The 20,877-nt window shown below is 39.6% G+C and overlaps 1 protein-coding gene across 9 annotated transcripts; it reads right to left on the reverse strand.

Annotated features, from left to right (window-relative positions):
• Positions 1–1,596: 1,596 nt before the first annotated feature.
• ESD4 (Cysteine proteinases superfamily protein) lies at positions 1,597–20,822 on the reverse strand. 9 transcript variants are annotated; one of them, XM_088903909.1, is made up of 11 exons: positions 20,746–20,822; positions 20,507–20,566; positions 19,506–20,416; positions 19,345–19,424; positions 19,137–19,230; positions 18,913–19,011; positions 18,036–18,128; positions 17,814–17,933; positions 13,802–13,905; positions 10,519–10,591; positions 4,098–4,309 (listed from the first exon to the last, which is right to left on the reverse strand). In XM_088903909.1, exons 3-11 carry the CDS (start codon positions 20,352–20,354, stop codon positions 4,214–4,216), a joined length of 1,608 nt encoding a protein of 535 aa, XP_088760035.1. In that variant the 5' UTR covers positions 20,355–20,416; positions 20,507–20,566; positions 20,746–20,822; the 3' UTR covers positions 4,098–4,213. The 9 variants fall into 9 exon arrangements, with proteins under 9 accessions (XP_010269541.2, XP_010269544.2, XP_019054801.2 ...); XM_010271239.3 differs by lacking the exon at positions 4,098–4,309 and adding an exon at positions 1,597–2,076 and having other exon boundaries at positions 20,507–20,813; XM_088903908.1 differs by having other exon boundaries at positions 20,507–20,813.
• Between the last annotated feature and the right edge of the window lie 55 nt (positions 20,823–20,877).

The following is a 20,877-nucleotide window of genomic DNA, read 5'->3' on the forward strand; positions in this document are numbered from 1 at the left end:
GTATGTGTGTGTGTGTGTATATATATATATATATAATTAGGCTGGATTCAAGCTACCTAAGAGCTAGGTCCAGGCCCAACCTGAGGACTAAAAATCCAAACCCAATCTGTAAAAAATTGCGGACTGAATTGGTCCAAACTTCGATTAGGCCCACCCAAGTTGTAACCTGCAAGGATTGTGCCAAGAAAGAAGGTTACATGATCTCATCATCCCTGCTTCCATCTCACAGAATTTTTCATTTGCCCGCTCCCCCAATAATCTCTGTCCAACATAGATGGAACAAAAGTTAAGTTTTCAGCATTGGAGTTATCTTTGATAGGGTTTCTCAAGTGCAGGAAAAATGTTAGTGCAACCGGAGGGTACAGTGAAGTTTGAATTATTCAATATGAGCATGGTAACTAAAGGAAATGTAACAATAAAGTTATGGTTAAGCAAACCATCACTGAGTGGCATACCGTTGCTGGCATTAAGAAATAAGATTGGCAAGCCAGAAGAGCTCCCCAAACAGGGTTTGACAGATACAATGGAGCTCAAATCTGTAATGGACAGAGAAGCAATGTTTTAGAAATCAACCCAAATTAAAACTGCTTTGGTCACCAGTTTTTGGGTCAGTGGTTCGATCCTCCTGTCTGGATGGCTTGTTTCAATTTGAAAATAAATAATAATTAAAACAAAAAAAAACAATTAGAAGCTGTTGTTTGGGTCAACAGTTCGACTGCCTGAATCAGTGGATCATTGACCAATTTAACGGTTTTTGGTAAAAGAGCAGTTCAGGGGTGAAATGAAACCAGTTGCCTGAACCATGATTTTCAAAACCGGACTAGACCATATGGTCAGACCAGAAAACTGGGAACCGATCAGGCATTTTATCTGACCCATCTTTTTAGCTAAAAACCATTGATTTGGTCAGTAAACCAGTGACCCAGATGGTTGAACCATTCAAACCATCCAACAGTTTTTAGATGTTTTTTGATTTTTTTTATTTCATTTGTAAGAACGAGCTGTCCATTCAGTTCAAACGGTTGGACTGTTTGACCCAAGAACCGGACCCTGAACGGTTGGTTGTGCGGTTCGGTTTTAAAAACCTTGACCTGAACTATTTTTGTGCCAAATGATCTGACTATCTGGGTCAATCATACGACATGCACCGATACATTTAAATATTTTGAACTTTGCCTCCAAAGCATATTGGGATGCGCATCTTGAAATCGTCTTTGCAACAAGGGAAAATCCATGCTGTCATAATGGAGAAGCTGACAATATTATTTGTTAATCCGGGGTTGAGAAGATGACAACATTATTGAGGTGGTTTTGGGCATTTCTTTCGGTCTGCAAGAAGCTCAAAAGACAAAAAAATGGCTTTTCCCCGTTTGTTATCAGTATCACAGAGACCAAAAAACCCAATGATGAGCGTGCAAAAAGACTGAAAATGCCAAAAAATCAGGAAGATCCAAATGAAACTTTTGATATTTTCTGCATTGAAAATAGCCTTCCCAGCTGTTTTAAACAGCCCGGTAGACCGCAACGCGAAGCAAAGTCTCGGTCTTTAAAAACAAGACCCCAAAAGTTGAGTGAGTCTTCTCTCTCGTCTACAAATGGGCAAGAAAACAAGAATCAGAAACTTGCATAAATGACTGGAAAATGTGGAAGACAATTTAATAATAATCATCATACGAGGAAAAGGAAAAGAAAAAACAAAAATATAGGCCGCCCATGACAATTTACCTCTCCAACATCAGATACGTCCTCCCGGCACCATTACTCTCACAAATACATAGAATATACAATCCACACCATCCCACCCTCTACATCAATAATTAAGCCTTACCAGGTAAAGTGAACCACATGTGGAATCTCAGACCCCATGAAAGTCACTCCAGGACCTCAACTGAACAGGAGTAAGGCATCTCCTATCATGGTGAGCTCATCACTTTTCGCTTCTCCTTACCCTATTGATGCCATTATATATGTTAGGCGCTTGGTGATATCAACTTGGGTGCTCATCTTCATGGATTACTCAGCTTTTAATCTCAGAATCTCCTTGGCAGTTCTCCTCCGAAAATATGGCATGTGTTCCTGCAAAATAAAAGAGGTAGACATGGATTCAAGTTCACCCCATAGGTTTGTTAACTTTTCTTGAAGCAGAATATCCATGTTTTTCATTAAAATGTCTAACTTGGTATTGCCCCAAGGAACATAATTGAGAACATCCAAGGGGTGATATTTGGGGAGAAATAAATGAAAAGAGAGGCAAGGAATGTTAAGTGTGTTTCAGCAACCTTAGTTTCAGAACCAACTAGTAATCATCTAAGGATGTGGAAGTACTGTGAGATTAATTAGGCTTGGGCTGGTACACCCCTTTCCCCAAAAAATACATGTAGTACAATTTATTTGGTCACTATGTTCCTCTCCTTCCCCTTGGCACCTTTTATCAGTTGCACTTCCCTCTTAATCACAACCATCTGCTCTACCAATGTGCAATGACCCAAAGCAGAAATGATGTCAGCAGCGGACAGAGACAATGAAGATGAAAGCAACAGGCATTGTAGCGCTCTCGCTTAAATTTTCTCAGGTTTTATAGTTGCAAGATTGTGACCCAAGTCACAAATAATGGTCCTATTTAAGTTAATGGAACAAGCCCTACACAAACATTCTGCATCATATCCTGTCTCAGTTCCTGTTTCACCAGTCCTCCCAGACTCCTACAGCAACCATATCCAGAATGAATCATCTATCCATAAAAAATGAATATACCTTTTTCTCGGCATAACAGCTAATTTTTTTTTGCTTTCACTAGAAACATACGTTGCACTGTTTCCAGCATCAGTTTCTCAAATCAGCATTAATCTATTTGCTTCTATCTCATTCTCCTTCAGGCATCAGTTCAACTAACAATTTTTTCAAGAACATGTTTTCCTATCCAGCAGCAACTATTTCATATCAGTATGTCAGATTTAGATACTGTAGACTACAGCTTACTTTCAGAACCACTTAGGTTGATATTTTCAGAACCACTTACAGGTAGCATATACCTCTCTTTTCACCATATGTGAGATATCCATTAGGTTGATCTTTCAACAAATAAAATGGTCAAAAGAAGATAGTTTACAATTTAAACAGCCACTTAGGCTTCCATATTTAATATTCCTATGACATGAAACTCATTATCTATACACGCAATGGGTTATTCTCTATGTATCATTTGCTTGTTGGATATTGTACAGGGCAGTTGTTTCACAACCCACCCCTCCATCCATGTTAGAACTTATAAATTTGCACCATGTTGCTCTCAGCAATGGCACAAAGGGGTTGTGTCTTGGCTTTCAACTTGAAAAGCTTTAGTAACTACTTTTAGGATGTAAAACACTGACATGGAAAGCATTGTGCACCTGGCAAACTGAGAAGGTTTTGTAGACTACTCATGCCATCTCTTCATGTGGTAAGAAAGCTAGCATAACTTCAGCTTCCTCCAATCCTTTTTTTATCAATAACACAATTCATTAATTATCACAATAAATTACAGAGAGGAAGACAAACTTTCTTATCTTCCAGCTACATCAAGAGCCCCAAGAGAGGAAACAAGAGAGAAAGAGAGAACAGAAAAAGAAGAAAGCTAAATTACAACTTTGCCCAGAACATGACATCCCTATCCACCCCTTGTTTAGCTAGCCCATTAGCAAAAGAATTAGCTGATCTTTTTACCCAACTAATTTTAACTTCCATTTCTCAAACCAGCCATCTGAATTTTCTCTTCAAATTACTATAACTCCATAAACCGCTATCTTCTTTGTTCAGCCACCCAACCACCACCTCCGAGTCCCCTTCAATTATGAGTTTTCTGATTTTCATCTCCCTAGCTTTCTGAACACCTTCCAAAACTGTGTGGATCTCAGCTCTGAGAGAGTCACCCACTCCAATTGAGCCTAAAAACATGGCCAAAACAACCCCATTCTCATCCCTGAAGACACCCCCAATCCCTGATTGTCCGGAGTTCCCTTTGCTACTTCCATCAAAGTTTAGTTTCATGAAACCCACAGGTGGGGGAGTCCAAGACACACTCATCCCTGCTTTAATCTGGGTACAGCTAGCAATCTCACCCCACTTCCTCAGCAAGTCATCTATTGTATATTCTGTGAACAGCTCTAGGGACTTCATCCACTGAATAACCCTTATGTGGATCAGGGCCCTCAACTCTTCAGCACCTCTCTCTACATCAGAGAAGATTTTGGAATTTCTTTCTTCCCACAAAGATCAGCATACTGCTGCCCTCAGTCCTCTCCACATAGTCCTTCCCCTTTTCATATGCCACCTGAAAAAATGAGCAAAAAGGTCTTACAAATTTGATGGAAGAGTCCAAGTACTCCCAAAAAGAGATAAAGTTCACTCCCAAATAGACTTTGCAAATTGGCAAAACACCAGAAGATGAAAACCAATCTCCCCATCAACTTTACAAAGAACACACCAATGAGGGGACAAACAAGTACTGGGTCTCTTATTTTGGAGTAGATCACCAGTGTTGAATCTTTCCAGAAAGGCTTCCCAACAAAAACTACCAACCTTAGGAGGAATTGATCTACACCAAACCTCATTAACAGGGAAAGGGGGGTTACAGGATTGGAGGGCTGGCATAGAACTTTAAAGAAAGAGGCACAGGGGAAAAAAACAGTAGGGGTGGGGGTCCAGGTTCTAGAGTCATCCTTAGTAGGGTCCAAGAAAACATTATCAAGAAGAAAGAGGAGACTCGAAATACTGTCCAGGTCGGAGTCTCTCACAACCCTTCTAAGACCCAAATTCCAATCAAACCCAGAAATGGAAGAGGAAGGGGTCAAGAAGGAGGAAACTGGCTCATTTTTAAAATCAGAAAGTGCATATGAGGAAGGAAACTAGTCCTTAAGAGGTGCATTCCCCACCCAAGTTTGTTCCCAGAATTTTATGGAGTTACTTGAGTTCAAATAATACCTGATACGAGGGGAGAAAACTTGTAATAAGTCATGAATGGCTTTCCAAGGCAAGGCGCTTGTGGTCCTAGCCAGAATTCCAGCATCCCATCCGTTTAACTCCAGCCCATGAATGCTTACCACTATTTTGGCCCATAATTTATCCTTCTCTAGTGGGAATCTCCACAACCATTTCCCCAAGAGTGCCAAATTCCTTTCTCTAATGTTCCCAAGCCCTAAACCACCATTGTTTTTACTCCTGGTCACCACCTTCCAGCTTACCCTATGGTCCCTCTTCTCCTCTCCCGATTTCCCAAAGGAAGTCTCTCATCATCTTTTCCAGCCTGTTAGCAACCTTTACTGGGATTTTGAACACTGAAAGGAAATAAATGGGTAAATTTGCTAGAGTTGCCTTAATCAGTGCTATCCTACCTCCAAGAGAAAGATAGTTCTTTTTCCAAGATGCAAGTCTCTTCTCAAACCTTTCCACCACCGGATTCCAGAAACTCTCCCTCTTTGGGTTGTCACCCAATGGCAATCCCAAGTAGTTCAACAGTCATCCTGTGACCTCACACCCTAGCACTTCTACACTCTCCCTAGTTTCTTCCTCCTCCAAATTCACAACCACTACACAACTTCTCAAAGTTCACCTTCAAATTTGACATTCGTTCAAAAAGTAGTACCACCAGTTTCAAGTTCCTAACATACCCCAAGTTTCCTCCTTCACAGAACAAAATTGTATCATCTGCAAACTATAGGTGGGTGAGGGGGGTTTCCTCCCTTCCAACTCTCCATCCTCTAATGAGACCCCTAGACATCCTTTTTGAAAATCTCAACACTCTCATGAGCAATTAGGATTTGGTCAATAATTTGTCTTCCACACACAAAAGGCTCCTTGATTTGGTGTAATGATATCTAGCAATGCTTCCCTCAATCTCAGAGATAACACCTTAGCCAGAATCTTATACAAACTATTTACCAAACTGATTGGCCTAAAGTCCTTCTGGTGGGATGCATCTTTTTTTTTTGGAACCACAACTAAAAAGGTGGAATTCACACCTGAGTTAACCACTCCTTTCCTGTGAAATTCCTCAAACACCAACAGCAGATCATCTTTCAAAGTATCCCAACAATCTTGATAAAAAGCCATTGTAAACCCACCTGGACCTAGAGCTTTTGTTTTATCCATAAAAAAAACAGCCTCCTTAATTTCTTCCAACTCAAACCTTCTTTCCAATCTTCTCCAATTATCAACCCCCACATATGGCCAGTCTAAACCTTCCACCCACACCCCCTACTCACAGGCCTCCTTAAGATAGATTTAAAATGCCCTACAAAGGCCCCTGCAATCTCATCTTGGTGTGTAAATTCAACTCCATCCACCTCCAGTTTGAAAATAAAATTCCTCCTCCTTCCATTAGCTAGAGAATGAAAGAACCCGGTATTCCTATCCCCCTCTTGCAGCCATTTACATCTAGATTTTTGCCCCCAACTTATTTCCTCCTAAGGTAGGCAGTCCTCTAACTGTCTTCTCAGACTTTTCTATGCACCTTGGCTGCCTCTCCAAACTCTCCCCTCTCTTCCTCACATCTAAGCTCTCAATTTGGTCCATCAAAGTTCTCTTTCTTTCCTCAATCCTTCCAAACTCCAATTGATTCCATTCCTTGATCTTTGTTTTCAAAAATTGTAATTTTTTATGGAATCTCATCCCCTCCCATTCCACCATTGGGTTGCATTCACTCCACCACTCCCTTACTCTTTTAGTAAACCCCGGATGTAGTAACCACATATTTTCAAACCTAAAAGGGGAAGGTCCTCCACTCCTCTACTCCTTACATATCACAATAGGCCAATGGTCAAAGGTCAATCTAGGAAGAACCCTAGAGTCTAAATTCCCCCAATGTTCTTCCCAATCCAAAGAGAACAGAAACCTATCCAGCTTGGATCAGATGGGGCTTTCTTGAAGATTTGACCAGGTGAATGTCTTATGGGCTAAGGGAATCTCTTTAAGTTCAAAGGCATCCACAAACCAGTTAAACTTCCTCATACTAGTTGTCACTCTTTTATTGATATTATTGGTTTCCTCCTTGAATCTTATCACATTAAAGTCCCCACCCACACACCAAGGACCATCTCATAGCCCTCTAATATCATCCAGCTCCTCCCATAATTCTTTTCTCTCTCTCTATAGTCATTTGGTCCATAAACATTTGTGAGCACCCACACAAATCCATCCTCTTGCTGCTTGAACTTCAGTGAGACTGAGTATTTTCCGATTAGTTCCTCCAATCCTTCAACTGCGTCCCCTCTTCCACATTGTCACTATCCTCCCTAAAGCACCCCAAGAGGGAGCAGCCACCCAACTAATTGCTCTAGCTTTCCAAACACTTCTTGCCCATCTATTATTATTAAACTCCGTTCTCTTGGATTCCTGCATTAAAACAATGTCTGGGTCATACCTCTTTATTACATCTTTGATCGTAGCTCTTTTCATCGCACTTCCTATGCCCCTCACATTCCAACTAAGTATATTCGTATTCACTCCTTCCTTAGCTCCCTACTTCAACTCACCACTACTCCCCCCTTTTCCTTCTATCTCCTTTTACCCCGAAGCTCTTATCTCCTTTATTTTGAATTCCCCACAAAGTCTGCTATCATGTCTTCTCTGTTAGATCCCTCCACCACTATCCTCTCTCTATATATTCCTCTCCATTTCTCCCCTCCTCTCCTTCTCCCCTCTCAACTGATCCCTCCCCTGTTCTCTCATCTAAATCCTTCCTCCTCATCATGTTCTGTTCAACTTCACTGAAGATTTTTTCAATAATTTCCCATACTTTCACATTCCTATATCTTCCTTCCACCATTTCCTCACAATCCATCAATCCCTTCTCCATAACTTTATAAGACCCACCATCTTGACTAGCTACACATACATGAGCTACTGGACTTGGAATGGGAGCAGAATCTGGCACATAGGACACAGAAGCAACATTAGTAGCACAAAAAGAATTTACATGATTACCTGGGTTTGATTGGCATGTTGGAAAAGTACACAGGACATTATTCCCAGCCTTCCTTCCTTGTTCAGAGGATTGGTCAATAATTGTCTCCCTGGGCTGGTTGAAAAGCATTTTTGTCCTTTGGACAACATGGCAAACTCTCCTCTCTACCCTTGGTTCACCCTTATTAGTATATTCCTGCTCTGCCTCAGGTTCTCCCGGTTATCCCCTTCTTTTGCGCCCTGTACAATCTGAAATCTTGGGAATGGGTTATTCCGGCTACTCTCTTTATCCCCATTTGCTTCACAAGACCCAAACTTGCTTCCATCATCTACCAAACCTTCCTGGCCATCTGGACTATACATTTGTTTCTCCTCTAAGTCCCCCTGAAAAAGATTTGCACAATTCAGCATACCCATCTCACCCACATCACAGCCGCCACCATCGTTCACACTTCCGATGCTTGTACCTTCGTCCGAACTCTCACCCAAATCTTTGTCGTTTACGCTACAGCGCACCCAGCCTTCGTCCACCTCCTCCCTCTCTTCATTTCTTTCTCTTGCATACCTTGGATTCGATTTCTCTGAGAAACATTGCACTGAGGTATGATTATGCAGATTTCCGTAAGGCATCCATTGCAGACCACCCTGTTTGCCTTCTCTCCGCCACTGCAACTTCTCATCAGCAAAACTCACGAATGAAGATGATAGACCGAATTTTTTATCTACCATCGCTGCCTTTCCCAAACCCTTGCCCCGACCCACGTGTCACTTAAAATGCCTCTCGGTTTAATGGTCAACCCGCCCATCATTTTAAGCGGCTCGAACCATGCATTTCGCCTATTCTGTCCTTTAAGCTTCTTTGCCACGTCAGCAGAGGAAAAGTGGCGCGCCCTGACATTGATTAATTCAAATGAATTCGAATTTATTTCCTTTACAGGCATGTGAGTCGTTTGGAATACCCCAGACGACTGATTAAATGCCTTATTAGTTCCTCCCTACATTTCCTTTTCGCACCCCACTATCTTTCCTCCATGTGTCCACCACCCTGCCAACTCAGCTTCGTCTTCAACCTTGGGAGACCTTCCCCACCAGAACTGCTCAACTTCTGATGCCACCCACACCTTATACCACACACCATCTGAACAAATTTCAAAGAGCCTGGGCAATTTCTCATGTTTGATTCCGGCGACCTTAATCTCCACGGCACCCAAATGACTTTTGTCAGTCTGCAACAGCACCCCTCCGAAGCTCTGAACAATATGTTCAAGAACAGAGTCTCGCCAGAGGTTGAAAGGAAGACCAATAAACTTCAGCCTGGTGCATCCATCTTGAACTGCAACTTCATTACAGCTTGGGCTCCAGTTCTGGACCTGTATAATGCCTCCATCCACAACCACTGCTTTGAAGCTTAACTCCTGGTCGCCTACATCAAGAACGGCCTTAGTTTCTGTAAACGGGAAAATCATTGCTTCATTACCAATGCCTATCTCCCCTGCAACTGCATTCAGTACTTCCTTCCAATCTCTAACTCCCTTATCAGCCACTAATACCATTCTTTTTTTCCATTCATCCGTCCCTGCTCCTACCCATATTCTCTGGTAATTAGACGAACATGCAACCACCACGCCCAGAGGCCCAAAGCCTTGCATTCTTACACTCCCTGTAGTCTCCACCATATCTCCCTCCTCCTGAGTCTTCCTTCCTTGATCCTTGGGTTTCAGACCAGATGCCTTCACTTCCTCTGACTTCTTTCTAGCCGAGGCAACAAGGAAGGACTGCAACTCCCCCACAAAAGCCAACCACCCACTGCCTTTTCCCTTCTATCACACAAACCATTTGTTTTCCATTTCTTCCAAAAAAAACTCAGTCACTGTTATAAACCAACCTTTGTTGTTCCTTCTCAATTCAATTGCAAAGGTCTTGCCAGGAACTGACAAGGAGTTTGTCCAACCATCCTCTTTGCATGAATTAACAGCACCATCAACAAAACCTTTCACCCATACTATGGCCTCCTTCGTTAACAAAATTGTCGCCCTGTTACTCTCTCTGACCTTCAAGACACCATTTCCTTCTTCAAACTTAAAGCTCTTCACTTCAATTGTACCTCAGGCCGCCATCTTCCAACTACTGTCATGTTCTTCTCCAATTGATACCTCAGCTTCCTCCAATCCTCCTTATACAATCCATCCCACGGCCTATGGAAACAATAACAGGGCCAATTTGGAATGCCCTTGGCCATAGGGAAACCCAGGAGAGGCCAAGGGTTTACTCCCCCAATACACATCAATGGCATTATCCTACAATCTTTTATCATCAAGTGGCATAATCGTACATTAATTGGAACTTTTTTCAAGTGGCTTTCATTCAAGGGAGTAGCTCCAGCCAGTAGCAGTTAACTGCTACCGTGAAATTAGCTCATCCCAGACAAGGAAACACAATTTCCATTTTCGAGTCATCAACTATGCAGTCATGCATGAAGTTCCTGTAATGTGGATCTCTTCCCCAAATGACTAATCTAGGAAACCTGTACTTTATATACGTGATGGAAACACAATAAGCCATGCATTAAAAGAAATTTACCTGCTTGAAATATAGCCCTATACCTCTGCTGTAGAAATCAGCATATTTGATCATGAACATACCACAGTCCCACCTGTCACGGAGCAGAAAAGTCTTTCACTTACACCCTGATGAACAGATGCAAATCCACAACAGAAAGCAATATCAAGAAAGAAAATCCACAGCATTTTATCTTTTTTTTTTTTTTTGAAAAAGACTAGGCATTGTATTGTACCAAGTATAACTACAAACAACCAAGTACAAAGAGATTCTGTACATCAAGCCCATTAAGTACAGCAAAACAATTCTATAGACATTTGCTAACAAAAAGCCAGTCCCTGATTAAGACAAAAAAGAGATAGATTATATCCTTAGTTGACTTCAATCATTTCTTCCAAACCATGTTGCCCAGATAATAGCTACAGCAAACATGGCCCTTACTGCCTTGCCCACTTCGTTCATACCCTTCACGTGCCATCCCCCTCATCAAATCAATAACAGGAAAAGGGTGGTATCCTTTCCACTGTATAGCCTTCATAAAATGAGACCAAACCCTGGTAGTGTATTCACATTGAATGAACAAATGATTGCTTGACTCTTGCTCCACTTCACAGAGAAGACATAAAGAACTATCCACTGTTATGCCCCTTCTCAAATCCACAGCCATTCGAGTCTTGGTCCTTTTTTTTGGTTAGTTGAGTCGTAAATAATTGTTTAACAAAACCAAGATTGGTTATTGATTCAACCATTAATACATGGGTAAAAAGTATCTTATAGGGATAATTGTATTGGTTCAACCACCAATAGGTAGGCAAAGAGTCTATTATTATTAAGCTAAATCAAACCAAGAGGACACCAAGCTGTATGTGTAAGCAGCATTATGTATGGTCAATACAAATTGGCCATAGGCACAAAATGTGATCAACCAAAAATGCTTTCCAAGAATGTAAAACATGCAAGCCTTGAGAATGGATCACTTGCTTCAACGGAAATATGAAATAAAATAGAAGGGAAGATTCTTAAAAGATACTGCTTCAGAAAAACAAAAACAGAAGTGTGTTATATGGAGTATTACAAGGTGTCCAGATAGCAAAAGAGATGAATGTTGAAAACTTGGTGATAGAAAGGGACTCTAAGGTGGTGGTGGGCTGGATAAAGAATCCGGATTCAGTAATATGGTATTATAGAGATGAAATGAAGAAGTTCAAATGGCTAACACAACATATGAATCTGATTATACAATGGGTGGGATGGGAAGCTAATTGTTTGGCTGATTCTTTAGCCAAGCAAGGGGTAATGAGGGATCAGTTGTTTTGGGCACAGTTATAAATCTCTTGCTGCTTTTTCTTCAAGTGTGAGGCTGCACCTCGCGCCTCTCCTTGGGATGCTTGTAACTGTTATTTATTTTTTATATCAATAAAATTTCAACTTTATTCATCAAAAAAAAACAAAAACAGAAGTGTTATCAAGTAGCTGAGTCAAATTAAATAGAACTAGAAAAGCAAGCTATGAAATAAACAATTTCTTCTAGTCCAAATTTCTTTTGAAATAAACCGTAACTTCAGACAAGGATAAATATGAAAAAGAAAAGATACAGAAGAAGCCAATGGTTGCTTTCTTTGTCCTGGTAATAAAATGGTCATTACCCAATACTGACCTAGGACTTTGGAAGGGTGGACTGGAGACAGATCTAACCTTTTTTTTTCTTTTGGTGCACAAAGCGAACTCTCTCAGACTCAAACTTGTGTTCTGCACTTGTTAGCCCAAGATTTTACCATTGCACCAAGCAATGGCCCCTTGTGGTAATGTCTTTTTTTTCTGATCATTAAGAAAGAAGGTTTTAATAATATCAATTTCAAGTATTACAAAAGGTGGAATTTCCACCTTAGAGACACTCTGTATAATTTATAATTTTGCTCAGAACATTTGGTGCCTCGTTGTCCCTTGTTTGGCTAATACATCTGCCATCCCATTTGCTGATCTTCTCACCCATTTAAAGACAACATTCAGCTCCCGTGATATACTTTCTATTTCCCAGAAAGTATGTCTATAGACCCATGGGACTTGGGAGCTACCTCTTGTCCATGAAATGACCACCTGTGAGTCTCCTTCCACCTCCATGTTGTGGAAACCAAATTGCTTACAAAATTTTAGCCCATGGAGTAAACGCACATCCCTGCTTTCAATGCATTACCATCTATTAGTGGCCCTGAATATATTGCTAAGATCTTTCCTTTCGAGTCCCGGAAAACCCTCCCAACCCCACAACAACCCTGAAAACCCCTTGTGGTAGCGTCTTCATAATTTCTTTTTTTGAGAAAATTTAACCAGAAACATCTTCATAATTTCTATCCAAGAAATCAAGTTTGGAGGTTTCATATATTTGCTAACGTATTCATAAAAAACTTTACCATACTCTATTTTATTTTGCACAAAATAGTAAGACAGCAACCATGTTTTCTAAGATTGTTCTGCACATTATTTTTTTTATAAATAACATTTTTTATTTAAAAAGTTAAAAATAGGATTTTTTTAAGGAGGGCCAACTGGCTAAGCTGGTGCTTAGGAGGGAGTATAGAGGACCACAAACAAGATCACAGAGCAATTCGGAATATACTGTTCACTCCTTGGAACTTTAATCAATTCTGTCTTGGAATCCATTTCCCATTTCCCACTCCTCACTTTTCATTTCATTTCAAAATTCAAAACTTGAATTATTCAGACGGAAGCCCAGAGGGGGGAGAGAGAGATGAGAGAGACTCATCACTTTTTACTGTATAGCCAATGAGAAAACTAAAAACCCTACAGTTATATTATCTGAGATTTCTTTGTGTATATTGCTTTCTTTTGAATTCTTTTGTTATCTAAAGTTACCAAATATCATGGCTTATCATATATGGTTTTCTTTATTCTTTTTCTAAGATCAAATAGAAAAAATGTAAAGAGTGAAACTTCAGCATTAATTTTCCCAATCTTTTTTATAGTAAAGAAAAAAGAGAATTCATTAAAAAGAAAAGCAGAAAGGTGCAACCTAAGGTGATAAGGCATCATAAACCAACCGTCCCAGTCCAAATACAGACCTCTCGAAAATTTTCCAATCCCCCCCCCCAAAGAAAAAGCTTTCTTTCTCTGAAGCGTATGCTTTTGATTTTTTTTATTCTATCACCTTGATACTGTTCACAACTTTATTACAAATATTTCTGTTGTTTTATAACCTATCACTAATAAAATTATAAAAAATGCTCCCATTTGGATTCCATTTACTTCATTTCACATTGACAAAGTTTGGGAATAGCATACATACCCATTCTCCTGTTCAGGAAGGTCATCAACATATTCATACTTCCAAGAACTCACATCTATTTCTTTCCCACTTTTATCCTTCACTTCATCCACAAAGTACCTAGCCTGAAACATTACATACAACAATAGAGAAAAGCATATTTCTTCAGCCTTGCAAGTTCATAATGCCTTACAAATTCTAATTCGGACAAAAACAAAATAAACAATAATTTCGCTAATATAGTATCCACTTCCCGATCCTTGGATATATGGACATGGGAGAAACCATACTTTTGGCTGGGGAGACAGAGCTGGCTAAACAAGGGGGTAAATAGAAGCAATTTGTACTGGGGAATTATTTCCCACAGGGGTTGAATGTAAAACAAGTTATGACGAAATCAGGGATTAGATAGATGGGGCTAGCCTAGCACCCAAATTATTTGTTATACATTCTTTTTCATAAATCAATAAATTACACATTCTTTTTCATAAATCAATGAAGTTTTCAAGTTAACAATAAAAAAAGCTATATATAATATCCAATCCCTTTCTATGGTTTTGGCATTTTTCTACTACAGGGTATATTTTGGTAATTTTACCATATATGCACACTCTAGCCTGGTGACTTTCTTAGTTGAGTCATTACTATGTTTTAACATTTCATTTGACATGGTTGGTTGCATTAGGAGTTAGAGATGTATTTTTTTATTGATAAAATTTATATTGTATTAAATTAAATTGAAATAAGTGAAAAAAACATTACAAGTTTAATTTAATGACCATAATATCAGCCCAACCACCGACACTATGTTACAAAGATGCCCAAAACAATTACTGCCTATCTACCCCTTGTTTAGCAAGGGAGTCAGCTAGCCCACTTGTGCTTCTTCTAACCCACTTAAATTCAGCATTCAGCTCTCCTGCAGCCCTTTCTATTTCCTTGAAAGCATTCTTGAGAGTCCATGGAATATGTGTTATTTCTTGCCCAAGAGATGATAACTTTGAAATCCCCTTCGACCTCAACTTGTCTCAGGCCCAAATGCTTAGCTATCCTACGACCTTGTAGTAAAACCAATAATTCAGCTTTAATGGAGTTAGCCACACCAATTGGCCCAGAGTAAAAGGCTAGCAATCTGTCCTCCAAAATTCTAATTGCCCCACCAATACCTGCCATACCAGGATTGCCCAACAAGCTTCCATCAAAATTCAACTTAACTTTACTACCTTGTGGGGATTTCCAATCCATTATTATGCTGTCTTTGATTCTAGAGGGTTGTGCTATCTCCTTCCAAGCTCTTAGAATATCAGTCACTGTGAAATTCTGAAAGCACTCCGTGTTTTTAATCCAGAATGCAACCTTCACTTTTATTGTCTCAATAATCTACTCTACAGATCTATTTTTGCCATTGAAAATTCTGTTGTTCCTTTCCTCCCAGACCACCCACACAGTTGCAGCCTTAGTAACTCTCCACATCAGTCTTCCTCTTTTCTTTGATTGCCTTGGGAAGTTGGGCCTGAAAATTTCCGCCACCTCCTTGGGAGGGATCCACCTGCAGCCGAAAAGATCACAGAAAAACACCCAGATAGAAGAGATAAAGGGACAAGAGTTAGAGATGTTTCTTTGGTAGAAAGGAACCCAATGGCAGTACTGCTTTTTACTTACTCCTGGTGAAAGGTGGTCGTCATTGATTTTATTGATATCAAAAGAAAAAGCTACGAGGGAGGGATATATAAGCCTTATCCCTCTAAGAAAATCTATATACAAAGGGATCCTTCAAATAATATAATGTATATGCAACATAAACAGAAAAGGATTCCTTAAACCCCCAAACAAAATAAATAAAAGAAAAACTCAAGTTCTTAGAAGGAAAGGAATAATGAGGCCATCACCACAGAGAAGTCTTTGAATATGAGTAAGCAATTGTTCGACTGACCAAAAATATATGAAGATTGGCTATGGTAGAAAGGAACCCAATGGCAGTACTGCTTTTTACTTACTCCTGGTGAAAGGTGGTCGTCATTGATTTTATTGATATCAAAAGAAAAAGCTACGAGGGAGGGATATATAAGCCTTATCCCTCTAAGAAAATCTATATACAAAGGGATCCTTCAAATAATATAATGTATATGCATCATAAACAGAAAAGGATTCCTTAAACCCCCAAACAAAATAAATAAAAGAAAAACTCAAGTTCTTAGAAGGAAAGGAATAATGAGGCCATCACCACAGAGAAGTCTTTGAATATGAGTAAGCAATTGTTCGACTGACCAAAAATATATGAAGATTGGCTATGGCAAGCAAGATCAACAAGTCCATCAGTTACTTTGTTTCCTTCACATAAGATGTGATGAAAAACAAGATTCATTCTCTTAAAATCATCTACCATCTGCCACCAATACCATAGACAAGGAATCATCACTGACTTCTTAAGAATAAAGCAGAGGATCTGAGAATCCACAACCACTTCCAATGGCAGTAGTGTAATTTTGCTTAATATTAGTTCAAGAATAGCTCAGCTGAGGTCTATAAATATGTATTGTTTTTGAATTTAGATTTTTTTTTTGAGAATATAACAGAATGACAAAACAAGATTCATGTAGCTGACGCCAGTCACGCCATATAGTTGGGATATGGCTTGGATGATGATGATTTAGGAAAGTCAGTTTTCACTTTTTGTACAGAACCTACCCAGCATCCTATTCCTACCACATCTCGTCAACCCTTACAGTCCTTCATCCTAAAGTTTACACAATATATATATATATACAAATCTACATTCCTAGACTTAATTCCTTGAATTTCAGAAATTTCACAAATTTGAGGGGAAAATGGCAAATTGCTAATTTTGACCTAAATCCTTTTTAGATCAAGTTGCGCATACAAACTTGCTCTAATAAACCCTGCATCTGCAAGTTTTCTTTCTTGAGTCAGTTCCCTAGATCCCAAACCTACTTGGCTCCTATAGAACTCACATATCTTATATCAATCCCCTATTACCACCACCCCCACCCCAAAAAAGGACCATTAACCAATGTTCATCCTGACTATTTGGGGTCATGCTGTCATGGAAGGGGTGGACTGGATACAGACCTAACCTTTGGTATTTTTTGCACAAACAAAAAGGAATAAACTGCATGAACACTTCTTCAAAATAAGTGTGAAAAACTGAAGCCTTTATTCATGTTACTCTCTTGTTGTATCTAGTATCAAATGGTTTCTTTGCCATTCAAAGCAACATTACCATGGGTATATAGGCATGAATTTAGGAAAATAGAGAGCATCATATAGGAGCTGAACATAACCTCCAAGTGGGTAAGAAGGACAGCAAATGGGATGGCCAACACTCTTGCAAAGCAAGGGGCATATAGGCAACAAATGTTTTGGTCACCATTGTAAATCTTATTCCTGAAATGGGATTGAAATGAATCCTTATGGGTGGATACACCATATCCTTGTAATATCCAGATTATCAGTTTAGTATAATCCAATTTTCTTGCTGATCAAAAAATAAATAAAAAATAAGAAGTGGCAGAAAGAAACTAACTCCTTACTAAAAGAAAAGGCCTCAAAGGATTTCTGAATCATAACCAAGGTTCAAAGTATCAACAAGCCCCCGTGTATCGGCAGAGGCATACCGGTACTAAAAAGCATGCAATTTTGTACCTTTTTTTGTTTTTTTTTCAAAAATCGGTTTTTGGGTAGGTTTATATATATTTTTTTTATTAAAAAAGAGGGTTCCCGAAACACCTGTAAACAGGTGTTACAGAACCCAAAAGATACAATACGATACACCCAATACAGGGTGTATTGTATCGAAATTTTGACCCTTGATCATAACATGCCACAAGAAAAGAGTCACATGAAGAAAGAGGTGGACCAACAAACAATGCACAAGGAAACATAATACTAGGATGGGAAAGCAAGATAGATAAGAAGATAGAATGGATTACAATCCATAGTTCTGAATTCCCTGCATAAATAAATAACAGCATAAGAATAATATGCATAAATGAAATGCACCTGCCAAACATACCAGTACATTTAGCACTTGACCATCCACGCCTCGAAGTGAATCAAGATATTGGAACTTTTCATCCTTTTTATTGATAACTGCTAAGCACCAGTGTATCTCTTTATGAATTGGAACAAATATCTGCAAAGGTTTAGTGAATCCAATCAAAAGATGATTGCCATGTCTGACCAAACAAGTTGAACAGGTAATCAATAAGCATTATGAAGGGGAAAATAGCTTTACTTTGTCACACTCAATAAGGCCGTACCCTATCTTCTTTTGAGTAGTCCATCTTCTAACAGCTTTGAAATCATAGCCACTTCTCCCACTAATCAACTAGATGATAGAACCACACACATAGAGCAAAATATCAGTGAACCTTTTCTTTCAATCAGTATTATCAACAAACTCTATCAATTGCAGTCAGACTACATATCCTGATAAAACAATGAACTGCAATCAGAAGACATAGTCTAAAAAAGGGAATGATGGCAGAATTAATGTATGACTATTTTAAGCTTTAGCAGCAAATCAGAATGTTCTCTTTTCATGGATAGAACATTATCCATGCAGTGTTGTCTGGACAGTTGGAATCAACATTTCAGGGAGCTCAAACAGGCAATATGAAAAGGGAATGGGGAAAGAGACTTATAAGAACTCAACACAAAATTGCATATAATATCAAACACATGATATCTTGTAAATTAACACAATTATGCCAATAGAAATGCTCAAGATAAATGCAATTTGTCATCTTTGTTACCAAAAATTTTCTAGGTAAGGTAGACTTTGTAGCATATGGTATGGGCCATATGGCATGGCTCTCCAGTCAGGAAGGGTAGTAATGGCAAGTCCAAAATGGTACTTTGAAGATGTACCAACTTTTAAAGATGTAATTTAGAGGGTTATCCTAAAATGAGTTTCCTTGATAACTATTTAGAAAGAAGCCCTTTGACAGTTACCAAAGGAAACAGAACTAGACATGTACCCCAAGAGTTACTTCATCCATTTAGAATAGTCCATGCAACATTATCTCCAAACATGTTGATCAGCAATAAGACGTTCACATGAAGCCTTAGAGATACAAGGTGGCGATCAATAAAGGAAGAAACTAACCAACCTTTTTATAGAAAAATGTGTTGAAAAAGTGGCATTTCAAAAACTTCTTTGGTTCTCTTTTTTCCCTCTCCTTCAGTAATTCAAGGTAAAGATTTATGACCTACAAAAATAATGCAAATGCATATTTATGAAACAATGTAACAACTCTATTACACAATTCAATGTCTAGTGCGTAGTCAGACCATTTTAATAATTTGCATATATAAGAGCTTAATTAAAACACACCTCATCATTCAGCCAAGCGCCTGGTCCCAAGCACTGCAAAATTTCTCCAGTAATCTCAATATTAGAATTCTCGTGAGTAACTAAGGCTTTCCGCCTGCAGAGTAGAAATAAAGAAAACATCACTGCCAAAAAGCTACGAGATATGATGAGAAAGTACCAATATCCAACCATAAATCAAAGAAAAGTACCATATCCAACACCTGCATACCTATTAGAGAAGGAAAGTGCACTGGAGACTTGATCCTCTTCCTCGTCAGTAAGAGGAATAAAAGGTTCCCGAGGCAGAGCCTGACAATTATTTAATGAATTTTGATGTACAACGAGACATAAGAACCAAAAATAGAATTAGAAAAGCAGGGCAAATAATACCTCTGATTTCTTTGGTGGACGATGCAAGGATAACGCTGCCAACTTTTTCTCGTTTAATAGGATCTCAAAACCTAAAAAACTCAACCTGGAATTCCTTTTCTCAGCCGAATTGTGCAATTTTTTGTGAGGAAGCTCCCCCTGCTCTTCGACCCCATGACTTACAGATGGAGAATCCATCTTCTCTGCTGCATCCACTTGTGTAGTTATTTTAGTCCTATCAGATACCGTCGATGAGGAATGCTGAAGCTTATAACACGGGAGCTTTGCGTAAGCTTCCCGCAAGAATCCATCCCCATAGAACTCACGATGCTTCTGGTCCGAGACGACGGAGAGTCCTGCTCGCCCATCATCTAATATTTCAATTTCTTCTATGCTCGAGTCTTCAGAAGTTAGATCCTTGGAAGATTCTGGTTCCACACCTATCACCTCCTTCTCCTTTACAAGATTCTTTATGGCACCCAGTGCATTAACTTTCGCCTTCTCCAATTGCCGTGACAAGAAATTCCCCATCTCATCAGTCAACTCTTGTTTCCCGCTACCTTGGTTGCCCTCCTGCCAGGATTCTTTACCAGAACTTAATAAATGAAGACCAAACTTAGGCCTCCTACAAGGAGCGTGAACTTCCCTCCGGAAACTCTGAGTCAATTCCGGGTAACGACGAAGTCTATATACTGAGCTCGTCGACGATAAGGGCCGCTCTGGACTGAGACGCATGGATGAAATTCTGGGCTTCTTTGATATATGAAGATCAACTCGCCAGTCGGAATCCGGGGTATAGGGAGACGAGAAAGGATGGCTTAAGCTGAAATAGCCATCACCGCGCTTACGATTGCTCGTCAGAGCACCCATGGCCGCTCCAGCAAGTTCTGCTCATCACCCTACAAGCCCTAGAAACCAATCCCGTCGACAAGCTGGAATCCCATCAAAACCACCGGAAGATTTAAATAACTAAAACAAACAAATGTGAAACTTGTGTGCTAAATTGCAGTAACTGTACGTACTTCGAGATTCAGTGCAGCGGAATATACAAAGGCAATTAGAAGAAATTTCTCGATCAAGTCCTGGACAGACGGACCAATGAACGTGAAATCGTCAGAATCGAGGCCCCAATGATGCTGTAGAAATTAGAGAAGATAAAACCCAAAAAGAAAAAAGAAAAGGAAAGGAGAAGGAGAAAAAAGGAACAACAGGTAGATTGGAAATCTCAAATTTGGACTAGGGCTATGAAGTCAGAACGGACCTCCGCGGCGCGTTCCCGCCTTCTGAATGAAATTGGGAACGAGAAGGCCAGCGATTAGTTCCGTTTGTACGTCCAACTCTCTCAGGTTAGAGTTGTTGCAAGTCGGGCGGGCTGGGCCGGGTTTTAGTTCAA

Source organism: Nelumbo nucifera, chromosome 4 (assembly GCF_055504915.1).
Source record: "Nelumbo nucifera cultivar China Antique chromosome 4, China Antique-T2T, whole genome shotgun sequence".
Classification (NCBI taxonomy): domain Eukaryota; kingdom Viridiplantae; phylum Streptophyta; class Magnoliopsida; order Proteales; family Nelumbonaceae; genus Nelumbo; species Nelumbo nucifera.